Source organism: Triplophysa dalaica, chromosome 1 (genome assembly GCF_015846415.1).
Source record: "Triplophysa dalaica isolate WHDGS20190420 chromosome 1, ASM1584641v1, whole genome shotgun sequence".
Classification (NCBI taxonomy): domain Eukaryota; kingdom Metazoa; phylum Chordata; class Actinopteri; order Cypriniformes; family Nemacheilidae; genus Triplophysa; species Triplophysa dalaica.
The window spans coordinates 27436953-27450505 of record NC_079542.1 but is presented as its reverse complement, the minus strand read 5'-3'; the positions used below and the strand labels follow the sequence as shown (position 1 = coordinate 27450505).

General features: G+C 36.0%; 1 protein-coding gene across 3 annotated transcripts in view; it reads right to left on the bottom strand.

The window, feature by feature from the left end:
* Nucleotides 1-555: 555 nt before the first annotated feature.
* dock11 (dedicator of cytokinesis 11) overlaps nt 556-13553 on the bottom strand; it is a 96908-nt gene continuing 83910 nt past the window's right edge. For 2 of the 3 annotated variants that reach the window (XM_056755404.1, XM_056755488.1), the window contains 9 exons: nt 13356-13462; nt 13148-13270; nt 9853-9966; nt 8887-9033; nt 4612-4822; nt 4020-4210; nt 3308-3405; nt 2435-2573; nt 556-1209 (listed from right to left, as the gene is read on the bottom strand). In XM_056755404.1, coding sequence (XP_056611382.1) covers nt 1120-1209; nt 2435-2573; nt 3308-3405; nt 4020-4210; nt 4612-4822; nt 8887-9033; nt 9853-9966; nt 13148-13270; nt 13356-13462 — 1220 coding nt within the window. In that variant the 3' untranslated portion in view covers nt 556-1119. Of the gene's footprint in view, nt 1210-2434; nt 2574-3307; nt 3406-4019; nt 4211-4611; nt 4823-8886; nt 9034-9852; nt 9967-13147; nt 13271-13348; nt 13463-13553 lie in introns of those variants that run through there. The other variant, XR_008907364.1, reaches the window with a different exon arrangement.

Here is a 13553-nt window from a genome sequence, read left to right as displayed (position 1 = left end):
ATCAAAATTGTGACCGGTGGGAAAAGCGGTATACTAAAATAACATACGTCTGCATGAAAATATTTCAGCCCAGTTATTAAAAAGGTTATACTTTTTGTTTACATTATAGGGGTATTATGCATAAAAGCCTTATAAAACACTTATAGGACCATCAAGCTCAAATTGTAAAAAAAAACAACCATCATGTGTAAAATTGTTACTTCATTCTATCTTGAAGCATAAAACAAAATAAAATTGTTATATTATAGCCACCAGTATAACAACTTATTTGTAACATTTGAACTTTTATTTAAGTGTATTTATTTAAGTATTTTGTCATTGCAACATTTAAGTGCAACTTTCAACATATGTAAACCTAAATTCACTGTCATCCCACCGGTCACTATTGTTGCAATCAACATGTTTAATTATTCTGTGTACACACGCTTACAACAAATGAACCATTTCTATATAAATCTGCATAACCTTTGCTTGCAATTTGCATATTCAGTGCAGTTTTGTCAGATAAGTAATAACAGCATTTTGTAATTAAATAAGACCTTGAAAGACCAATGCTTATGTCAAATATTTCAATTACACAATTTTATTTCATAAAAAAAACTGACCTCTTAAAATGCCAACTTAATTCGCCTAGTAATGAGGCTAAACAACATGGCTTATGCACCACGTAACAACATAAATAAAGGTAAACAAATAAAACAAAAGCATTTGTTCGATAAAAATTATGTAGAACACATATGATGTCCTGCTTGCCTTTTTTTATAGTTTACAATTATAGTTTTACATTCCTGTTTTTCCTGTCATTCCTGCATAAGAAAAAGAAATACACATACTGATAACATTTTTAAAGTTTGAATGCACCATAAGTCGCTCTGGATAAGAGCGTCTGCCATTTTATCTTTGGTGTGCTGTATGTGTAAGTGTACTTCCGATTGCAGTGAATTTACAATGTCAGAAAAAATGTCAAAACCAATATCTATAGAAATGCAAAACATGAACATGTAGTACCTGTCCACAAGTAAAAAGTAGCTCATCAAAAATGCTGACATTCTAGCAGATTGAAGTTATGTTCGCTAAAGGCCTTAACATTCAATTTTTAAGAAAGTTGAGGAGGAACAGCTAGGCCAGGTCGGTGGATGTCCCACTGATAGCACGGAACACGTGAACAGAGTTCTGCAGCAGGGAACACATCATATCCTCCTGAAAGATCTGAAGGATGCAAGAACAACAATAGGATAAGGAATTCAAAATGAACTTAATTGTAAACATGCTCTCTCTCACGCTAACATACGTGTTCAAAGCGTCTATAATCATTTGATATAGGTACATATGCATGACTGCATGCACAAATATTTGAACAAAATAAGACAAATAATTGTGTACAGTAGAAATGGTTACCTAGAACTCAATCTATTGGACACGGCAGCAGAATAAAGGAAAACAAAGACAAATTAGAAGGAGAAGAAATAAAAGGACATTTGAGATTGGATTGTTCACACGATAAAGGCACTTTAAACCTTAGCACCCTTGAAGCGTTTAACCGGTTTCCATACCAAATTCCCACATTCTCAATCCCCACAACAGTGCTCAATGTTTTTTTTGCATTCATCCGTACAGTGTCTTGCACAGGCAAGTCAAGCAAGTTGGTGGTTAGACTTTATAATAATGAAGTGATCTCTTGACAAAAATCCAACTTACATGAAGTTATATTGATATGATAATTCTAATTATTCAAGACACATTTTCAATAACGAGTTTAAGAAAAATTGTTGAGAAATGATGCGTGTTTGAATGTTCCTTAATCAAAAATCAATTTTTTTTTTACTAAAGATGGCATTTTATTGCATAGACAGCATAGAATTATAGTTATAGAATAATCCCTTAATGCAATTTGTTCATTTTTTCAAAATAAACAATTTGTACATTAAACAGTGACCTACTCTAAAAGTGAGATGGCTTGTCTGAAGAACGTCTGAAGAAACCACTAAATACCAGCAAAGTGCATTGTTGATATAACAATTTTGAATGAAAATATATGATTTTAATTTGATATTGATGAAACGTTACTAGTAGCAAACACATTTAATCCTGTCTATCTTTCTATAAACCTTTGTAAAGCTGTTTACTGCAAAACAGATCAAACCTGTTGGGTTGTAACTCTATCCACTCAACAAGCTTGTTTGACACACTGTCTCTCAGTCACATGAACGGAACACTTTTACACAAACCCGTGTTTTTTCAAGTATTGAACTGCTAATTTGAGTCAATATAAAAAACCAACCGACATTGCAGTATTGCAAGCTTTTCATGCATGGGTGTTATTGCATAACAAGAAGCCAAAGAGCTACATAATAGTACATAGTTCGAACATAAGTTCAGTTTGTAATTGCTAGGAAGATGTTATTATAAAGTTCATGAAATTGATAAAAAATACCTGTTCATGGATTATATCAGACAGCTCTTTCACCATGCTTTTGAAGTTAGCCTTTAGCCCCTCTTGATACTCATACTGGTCCTCTTTAATGAGTCTTTCATTAATATCCAGAGCCATACTGCATGCCTTAACAAACTGCCTGCAACAAGGACCATAAAACACAGTTATGAATATAACAACAGCAAAAACTGCTCTTGTTTAACAGAGGAGCTTGTTACGAAAACAAACTGTTTCTACAGTAGCAAGAAAATGGGCTTGTGAATTTTTCTGCTCCACAAGTTCCTGGCCACCTTGAACCAAAATCCCTTTTACAAAGCAAAACAGAACAAGACTTTTGTTCACACCTTTATACAGTATGTACATTAACAGTGTACCAACGTACTTGGGCTGACTGAAATGGGCTAGGGGTAGGCTCACGTTTGGTTCCTATTAACCGCATTAGAAGTACATGACAGTACAAGTACAGGAGTCACACCACATTTTTATCCTAGTAGTGGGGACATAGTAATGTACTGTGCCAAATGTGCTAGCCAAATGTGTTAGTTGCATGATGCCTGCTCATGTCTTGTACGATTGTTTACTGACAATTTGTCCTCCAATTGCTGATTTCCCCCTCAGATCAGTCTCAGGCAGGGCGTGTGGCTACATGCTGCCACATAAATAAGGACCTCATACTGTAAGTATAGGCACCTTCCTGGAGTTGCATAACTTCTACGGATATTTATAGAAGAGAAATGAAACTTGATTTTCTTGATGATAAAGTCACCACCTAGTTTTACTACAGGAAGCCTGTAGATGGCCATTAAATTAATTTGCAATGCGCAGATCATTTTGCTCTCTTTCTACAAAACAACTGTAATATACAAAAAATACCTGAATATTTCCTTGAGTTCTTTTACTTTCTTGCTGGATTGACCGGATTTGGATTCATCAAGGAAGGCTCTGGCATAGGCCATTGGTCCTGCATTCACCTATGAGCCCAAAATCAACATCAACCAGTCAGATATTTGATTACAATTTACACTTTAGGCTTTCCTGCCCAAAGTTTTTTAGGGGGGTAACTAGTTCTAAAGAAATTCTAAATTATTACTATCCCAGTAATACTAATTAATTTAGTAATTAAATAAGTATTTTGGTAAATAAGTATGTGATAATAAAAATAACATTTTGGTTCCCCAAGTAACATTCAGACATGAATAATTTATAGAATTACTAATAAAATAGTTTCAGGGAAGTGTAAATGTTGAAACGATTATTATAGAACACTAATGAGAAACTAATGAGGATCACCTAGGAATTACATATCCATAAATCTAAAATGTTAGTCATCAGATTGTGGGCGAAGATCTTAATTGTCGAAAGAAAAAATCATAATAATAATGTCATCAATTAAAATGAACAAAACAGTAGGGTGAATTCAGGTTAAATTTACTTTAATCTCATTCCAATTGATAATAATCTTATAAAAAAAAAAAAAAAAAACTATTTTGAGTTTGGATTGAAATATTTTCACAGAAAACTCCCCGCAATTCCCGGTGTGGATCAAAATATTGTAGTTTAAAGAGCTGGTAACATAAACTAGTACCTGGACACTAACACAGCCCTGGAGTATGAGTTGTAGCTGTTTCATGTCGACCTCTTGGTTAGAGCAGATCTTAGTGAGCTCAGTGCTTCGATCTTTCATCTCATCTATGGCCACATCAATCGGTTTCAGATCTACGTGCTTTTCCGCCACAACTTCGATGCGTTTCTTCACGTATGGAAACGTGTTGGTTGCTGTGGACACACGTGTATTGGAAATGGTCAGAGAAGGTTGCTGTGTCTGAACCAGATTAACGAAGGAGAACTAACATGTTCTGTTGGTGGGACATTTCATCTTTCATCTATAACAGACTGCTATATAGTGACATGAGCTGGCTACACAACTGCTGATGTCATCACAGGAGGGACAGCAAATGACAGCAGAGGCGGTTTAAAATGAGCCTTTATCTAAGTGACATGTCAAGATAACTCAATATTCATGCTAGAATATGCAAGTGTGTGTAAATATGCTCTCGCCTGAGAGGAACGTTCCTATTCAGGATATTTTCTATTCCATTAAATATGAATATATTGATTCTGCAAAACATCAGTAAATTCTCATAAATATGTTTTTTCTGTATAAACGCAGTGCTTACTGGTAAGTACTGTTCTCCGCTTGCATTGTTCCTCCACCCCTCCTTGTTTTTTTCCAGTGAGTGTGTACGGTGTCTCAAAGACAAAACGGTTGATGTTGTGGCACTTTTCAAATGCAATCTTCCGCTCCAACAGCTCTTTCTCATCAAAGTAGGGCTTTACAAACGTTACCTGAATGTATGCAAACTTTAGGTCCAGATCTTTCTGGTTTACCTGTAAGATATAAAATCAGTTAAGTTACGTAATGCCGGGGCCTCACCAAAAGATTTATTAAATCTTATAGGAGATTCAAACTGTGAGAGACCACAAACATGAGGACAAAAAATCTTAGATTTATTCGTCTTGCTCCTATAATGTGTGGTGCACCGTGATATGACGAGGAAAGCACTCCACACACAAAAAGATTTTCCTGACTGTAAACACAGAAAATCTCACTGCCGAATAAGTATATTATTATTTCACTGTATGTTTATTATATTTTAAGATAAGTTGAAGTAAACAAATGTGTACATATAACCTTTTATGTGATTATGTTTATGTTGACTAATTGCTCAAGCAACATCGTCTAAAGCATTTAAGGAGGCACAGCACTAGTTATAATCTTTTTCAAATTTTGTTGTATTTACGTATTCACAGTATTTAAAAATAATATTAATACTGTTTTGTAAAAAATCCTGCTGACATTATCACATGAAAGAGTCTTCTGGCTCCACTAGCTCCACTGGACCTATTTTTTCTGTTCTACCTTAAAGCATCAGCGCATTTGTAATAAATCTCACTTGCGATGATAGTGTTTGTAATGCTTTTGACAGAACATTTAAAAATAAACAAAGGGTTTGGTTGAAGTCATGATTATGGTTGTTGTTCTTCTGTCAGCTGGCATTCTGATTGGGTATTCTCAGGGTTTCCCCCATCACATCAGGATTTCTAGTAAATATCAAACATGTTGAATATTCGCATTCGGGGGGGCTCCGATGATCTTCCGATCAGGTGCCTTCACTCTTAACACACAGGACACCACAGAAAGGAAGGGGAGAAATCTGCCGGATTATTTTGTGGCGAGGCCCCGGTTTAAGATAAAAGTGAAGAAGGTGACAGTTTACCAAAATTGCATATAGGATGTAGTAGAGTAGGCGGGGCAAGACCGTGGTTCGAGTCCGGTGAGTAATTGTGAATTAGCGCCAGCTGTGCGCACACCGGGCTCGAATCACGTAGGAGATAGGGAGCATATAAAAGGAACGAGCGACCGGACCGTCGAAGAGGGAGGACCGGGCCCGAACTTGTGTTATGTTTGTATTTATATTTATGTTCATGTTTTGTTCGCCGGCGGTCGTCCGTGAGGGGCCGCGAGCTGTTATATTACTTTATTAATTGTTTTGAATGTTTGCCGGTTCCCGCCTCCTTCCTTCCATTTTATGGAGATATTCTACATAGGAATTTAAAGATCCCATTCCCCGCGATACCATTTTTCAACATTTAGTTAGTGTGTAATGTTGCTGATAGAGCATGAACAAAATGAGCAAAATGATCAAGCTCAAAGTTCAGTGCCAAGCGAGATATTATCTTTAACAGAATTTGCTTTTCAAGGACTACAGAGAACGGCTGGAATCGGACTACAGCCCTCCACTTCCCGGGTACATGATGGTACTATTCCGAGTGCTTCTAATAACCTCTACCCAAAGAAATATGCCAAAAAAGGGGTGAGGTCTTCCTTAGAGAAGAGGAAGAGCCACTGTAGTAGTGTTTGGTTATCAAAGATTGTAAACATTTGACTTAGCTACGTGTAAAACTACTTTCAATTTCATCACATTGCTACAGCTATTAATAAGAATTCCGCTACACACATTCTAAGATAACCAACGCTCAAATAACAGCTTCCATGACTTTAACATCGGCTGTGAAAGCTGTTCTGTGTAATACAATTTTATTGTATATTGCCAAGATTGACGTAAACACATGCACTAGCAGACCTCCGTTACACTTCGATCGATCCGCATGTTTACAACAGATAAAGTGAAGTTGACGCCATTGTTAATGTTTATTGCTAAATGTTTATGAAATGTAAATGTAATGAATACACATGCACCGAGAGGGGTACCGACCAATCACAAAAGCCTGAGAAGCGGAAGCTCGCTGATACGGTATTGGCGGGACATCTTCACATACACTCCAGAGCCATTGAGAGAGAGTTCTGCCAACGGAAGTCTTAAAAGCTGGAGTGTCACGTGATTACTGTAATGCACTGTTAGGTGGGTACCCTGCAGGCTTATTACAAAAACTCCAAATGGTCCAAAACGGGGCAGCTCAAGTTCTTACACGTACCACAAATATGAGCATAGTAGCCCGGTTCTGTTAGCCTTGCACTGGTTACCTATAAAGCATCGCATTAACTTTAAGATCTTGCTTATTACCTATAAAGCCCTACCTGGTTTAGCTCCGCAGTATTTGAGCGAACGTCTATTGTATTACAGTCCTTCACATGCATTACTTTCTCAGGCATCCTGTCAGTTGGTAATACCTAGAATTTCAAAATCAAGTGCAGGTGGTAGATCCTTTTCCTATCTTCCTATCGCAGAAACTTTGTAATAGTCTTCCATGCAATGTCCGGGAGGCAGACACACTCTGTCAGATTAAATCTAGACTAAAAACGCGTCTTTTTAATCTAGCATACACTACACTTCCATAATATAAATCCTCAGAGGGTTTAGGCTGCATTGTTTACATCAACCGGAACCAGGAACACTTCCAACAACAACTGATGTACTTGTTGCATCAAAGAGTGCAGAACAGTACTCTACTCTCAGAAAGTCTTGTCGCATCGTTCCAAGGTTACCGCAGGAAGCAGTTCATGCCCAGACCTGATGGCAGTGTGGAGAATAGGAACCTGGTGACCTTACAAGAGCTGAGAGGATAGAGCTGGATAAAGGACGCGCCGACCTGACACGACTTCAGTACAAAATTTAAAATGCTATTAGATTATTAATGATAATCTTAAATCTATAATTTACCTTATTAGTATTTTTTTATTTATTTAGCTTTGTCGTGCAAGTACTGTCGAGCTTGTGCCCAGGCAGCAGCTTTTGCCAGAAGGGAACTGGAATCCCCTGGTTGTGCCTGGTTTCTCCTGTGTTTTTTTTTCTCGATTGGAGTTTTGAATTCCTCGCCACCGTTTGCAAACTGTTTTGCATTATTTGCCTGGCTGGGGGGGGCTGCATTAGATTTCAGAAGTTTTACATAGGTCAAATATTAAACACACTATAAATTTTAAAAATTTAAGTTTCTCTCTCCTTTATCTTAAATGTGTGCTTTCACTGCAAGTGCATGCATCCATGTCTGTCTGTGCATGCATGCGCGCGTGCGTTCTTGTCTGTGTGTCAGTCCGTGTGTGTGTCTATGTCGATGTGTGTGCATATTGTGTGTTGAGCGGTTTTATGTGGGTATGTCTGTCTTCTGTGTTTTCATCTTTTCTTGTTTTTACAGGTATATGACTTTAGTTGTTTTGCTTATAGTCAATATGTCTCATGTACAGCTTCTTTGTAACAATGGAAATTGTAAAAAGCGCTATATGAATAAAGTTGAGATTCATGGTCCCTTCAGATAGTACCAGGAATTTATGTTTTCTCTTTAAATGCTTTATTTCTTTCATTTTTTATTCATTAAATGGCTTTCGTCTTTAAATGGGTTAAACGTTTACCTCAGTTGGTCTGTTCACTGGTAACTTCTGGGAACTATTGAAACTGTGAAAAAACTGTTCCATTGGAGTCAATGAAGAAGACGCAACTCTATCTCTCTCAATGGCTCTGACACACTCTAAGCAGGTAACCAATCACGACAGACCTGGTCAGCTTTACCAATCAGAGCATTTTGGAAGGAGGGACTTTATATCGACCAGACGAAATCCAGTTGTTTTGATAGAAGAGGGACAGCGCCACAGCGGTGAACAATAGACTTGAAATATGTGAAAAATTATGCGTTTTTTTTTTAGAAACATGAACATCCATCGTTGAACATCCATTGTTAAACACCCAAAAAACATAATCAAAGCCTCAAAACAGCAAAAGAAAGGCTCCTTTAAAACATTTTCTCCGGCTATCGACAACAAATTATTTTTAGTTCTGATTTTAATCTCTTCAAAAAAAATCCTAAACAAATGCTGAGGCAAGCTTGTCCTGCCTTCAGACTTTCAATGTTTGCTTACAACATAAACAACTGTTTCCTGTTAGGAGGCTCAACTGCATGTGGAGCGTCACAGTGAATGAGAAACCTTGTCTTCTTACTTTGTTGGAATCTTGGATGATTTTGACACTCTCGGTTCCAAACTTTTCTCCATAGAGACCAATGAGACGATGGGAAATTTCAGGAAGACTTGTGATCTTTGGCTCCTTGTAGATGTATTCTTTACCATCCTCCTCTTCAAAGAAGCTCTGAAATCAAAAATATAACAAATGCATGAAGAAAGTAATACTGGTGGTTTTCATGTGCTGTGTTACTGCAATTTGTCCAGGATTTAGAAAAGACTGACTTCCTTCCAAAAATTTTCTGTGCATTTTCCCAGTTTGTATCTCTTTTAAGTAATGTTAACCAACTGTGGGGAAAGTATTTACATTATTATGCTTTTCCCTTAATTTTACTTTTAAGTGAAAGTTCACCCAAAAATGTTCTGTCATCATTTACTCACCCTCAGATTGTTCTGTTAAACACAAAGTAAGATATTTGGAAGAATGTCAGTAAGAAAATAAATCTCATCCCCCATTGACCCTTTGTGTTCAGCAGAACAAAGAAATGTATACAGGTTTGGAAAAATCTGAGGGTGAGTAAATGAAGAGAGAATTTTCATAAAAAACAAACATTTAGCAATTTAATATTTAGCTTCATTTTGGCTTTATTGTTAGCCTTTTATGTAAATTTTAACCTATCCATCTGCTCTCTAGTCCAACCCCAATAAATATTTTGTCACATCATTGGACCATGTGTCGAATTCCTCTACAAAATAAGCAAAAACCAATGTTTTTCACTAAAACGACAGATCAAGTACATGAATAAAGGTATTACTAATTATAATGTAAATTACTTTCAGAAAGAAAAAATAATCTCTTTGGTCCCTCCAATCCCTACTATTATTAATGTCAAAGTAGAGTAACTAAAACAATACAGTATCAGGCGAAATCAGTGGTTTATACAAACAGAAGTTACTTAAAAAGTGGTAGTAACAAAATATAAGCATAAACTTTTTTTGAACGCACCTGTCCATAAAAGGCAACTCTATAGTAGGTCCCCAGTAGACGTCTGCCAGACTGCATGACTTCTAATATCTTAGCATAAGCTCGCTGCAGTGTGTCATACAACCTCCTCAGTTTCTGTAGAAGAGAGAGATGTAACATTTTTCTGAGAATGTGTACGAAGTAAAAGATTCACAAAATAAGTTGTACTAATGTCTCATTGATGGTGTTCTGTTTGACTACAACACATACAATATACATATATAGAATACATATACCGCTCATATTTAAAAAGAAGTATATATTAGGATTCAATGAAAGTACAACACAACACATGCTGACAGCTACTCAAGGCCACATTTCTAAACGTGTGCACCTGTGTAGAGTCTGTCAGCTTAAGTGTTATCAATGGGAGTGTTTAATGTGTTTGTTTTTAGGTCTACATTGTAAGATGTCTGGCAAACAGTTTTTATTCAGAACTGAACCCTTTGTTGTAGAAAAGTAAATCTTCATCTACAAACCTGTGATGTCATGTTTGACATTTATAAACAATAACTTGCTGGAAATGACTATGAAGATGTCTTCAACATCATAATGATATGAAGAGTTTATTTCCAAAATGAGATAACTAATATTTTCAAAAATCATGTTTTATTATTTTGCATTTTAATTAATATCAATCAAACTTCAGTTGGTTTGTTAATTGCTAACTAACACAATAAAGCACAATAAAAAACGAAATCTGATTTTGGAATCAAACTCTTCATATATTCTTCAAAAACAATTTATGGGTTTCATCTATGAAAATTGGTTTAAATTATAATATTTTCAACAGAACAACTATTCTATTAACTGTTACTATTAACTATTAACTATTTTTCCGATGAAGCATTTGTTAAAGGCATGGTGAAGGCAGAAAGGCACAAGCCCACACCCACATAACAACCAATCCACACCGAACATGGACTGGAACGTCATGGCCTACAAATAGGGTGAGAAGGTCAGTGGAATCATGACAGGTGGAAGGTACAGAAATTGATGAGATGTAATCTAAAACGTATGCATGATGTTTCTTGACTTCCAGTTTATGAAGATGCAAAAGTGCAATAGTGCAGCAGGGCGAAACTGACATTATTTTGTTTAAATTGGGATATGATATTCTAATGTTCCTAGTTTGCTTGTACTGTGTGTCTGTTGGAGTTTTGCAAGACGGCACTGTTTTAAATAAAGCCCAGTCTTCTGGAGAAGGTAAACATCTCATGAGAGTGTTGGCACTGCAATGAAGTTTCCATAAAGCAGAGATGTATCATGACCTCTTTCTAAATGGGCTTCAACATGAGTGCTTAGCTGTAGTTCTAGAAGTAAGGGTTCAACAGAAATCAATCCATTCATGGTATTTTTAACATTTTCCTATATGTTAAAGTACAGTTACATACAAGCTTTGTGTATATGCGGTTATGACGATGCTTACACTATATTCTCACAAACTTGCTTTTAAAAGCTATTACATTATTACTTCTAAAATGATTTTCGCTTAAAGTACACTACCGGTAAAAGTTTTTGGACATTTGAATAAATGTTTCTCATTGTCTTAAAAAGATTTTCATCTGAATGTGTATGCTTAAATGTCTGAAATTAATGTAATAGACAAAAATAAAATAATTTATTAATTATAAACTAATTCAATTTTATTTAAAGGTAGTTCACCCCCAAAAAAAATTCTGTCATCATTTACTCACCCTCTTTACTCATTTCTTTGTTCTGCTGAAGACAGATGAGGACATTTGGAAAATTGTCCGTAACTGACATTCTTCCGAATAGGTTTCCTTGTGTTTACCAGAACAATAGCAGAACAAAGAAATGTATACAGGTTTGTGAGATGGTGGTCTAGTGGGTTAAACCACTGAACTGGTAAATCAAAGGTTGCTGGTTCGATCCCAGCATCCACCACCAGTGTGTCCTTGAGCAAGACACTTTACTCCATGTTGCTCCAGGGGGATTGTCCCTGTAATAAGTGCACTGTAAGTCGCTTTTGATAAAAGCGTCTGCCAAATGACTAAATGTAAATGTAATGTAAATGTATGGTTTGAAACAATCTGAGGGTGAGTAAATGATGACAGAATTTTCGTTTTTGGTTGAACTATCCCTTTAATACAAAATTACTTTGAAATGGATGACTTTGACTAAACAATGAAAAAAGAACTGTCAGGGAAAGCACAAAATAGATGGGGACTCCTTTAATATTGTTTAAAAAGCATTTTGGGGTGAAACCCCAAGAAGCTGCTTGAGAAAATGGAAAGAAAAGTTTCTGCAAATTTCAGACTAAATGTGACTACATTGAATCTGAGGAATTATGACAAATGTTTTATTTTTATTGATTTATTTTTTAATGGAAACCTAATTCTCATTGGTCCATTTATGTTATTCTACAGTTTTGATGAGCTTACTATTTTTCTAAAATGTAAGTCAGCAAATAAGTGTCCAAAAACTTTAATATGATATAACACTTTTGATTGAAATTTGACAAATGTATAATTAAGATTATAGCTTGTAAACTTTAAAATATTCAATATGTTCAATTTATAATGTGTCACACCAGACACTGATAGCCTCGGATCACAATGTTTTTGCCACATACACGTTATATCAGATGTTTGTTCTCAGTAAATAAATGACTAAGTATATTTTCGTTTTGGTTCAAAAACTTTAAAGCGACACTGTATCAATTACACTTCATCTTAATGATCCCAGTTCCATCCAAGTTCATCTCTTGACTGCATCTATGACTTGCTGTTGATCTCATCTCTCAGTTAAACACACACACAAAGTAGATTTACAGTGGAACTGTTCCCCCCATTCTAGAGGGTTTAAAATCAGAAAAGTGCAGGCAATTTTTAAGGCCTTCATACATATACTCTAAATATAGTCATGTTTTCAAGAAACTTTTTGGATTGTTATACTTCAGTTGTATTATGTATTTGATTTTAAGCAGTTTATGTTGCACTCAGATTGTATATAACACAGGACATGTGAGTCATCTAATGTAGGAGGAGGAGGTGTACGTGCAAGAGCTTCTTTCTGGCATAAAATCAGGTTTGTTGCCAGACAGGTCTTACAAAAGTTTGCACTAAACTGAACCAACGGCACACTGAAATATGAAGCAATTCAGAAACCTGAGGGTAATCTTTTGTCACACCATTGTGAAATACTTTTCTGGTAACTGAAGTTGAGCAACTACCATTGGCAGCAGGATATAGGCAGGGTTCTCAAAGTTACATTCCACAATTGTAGACTAGTTAGTAGATAGCTTTTTGTTTACCTCGAACTCGTGGCGTTTCTCATAAACAGGGATGATAAGCCTGGCGATGTGTGTTATTAGTTCAAATCTCTCAGCTTTCCAAAGACCTTCAACACACACCTCCAACTGTTCAACCAGAATGTCCTGACACACAATTACAACTGAAAGTCAGCACAAATCTGACATTTTTCATTAAAATGTGTTCTTTATAACAATGCTTACCTCTTACCTCTGTGTAGTACACATCTTGCATCCCAACATCTTCTTTCATGGCAGCTTCTTCATCAATGTTCAGCGTGATTCTTTTAAATGCTGCCAGTCCACTTGGAAATAGCCCTAAAATTATTTTATAGCAGAATAAAACCACATTATAGACACATGCTCAGCAACACTTACATTTATGCGTTTGGCAGGCGTTTTTATCCAA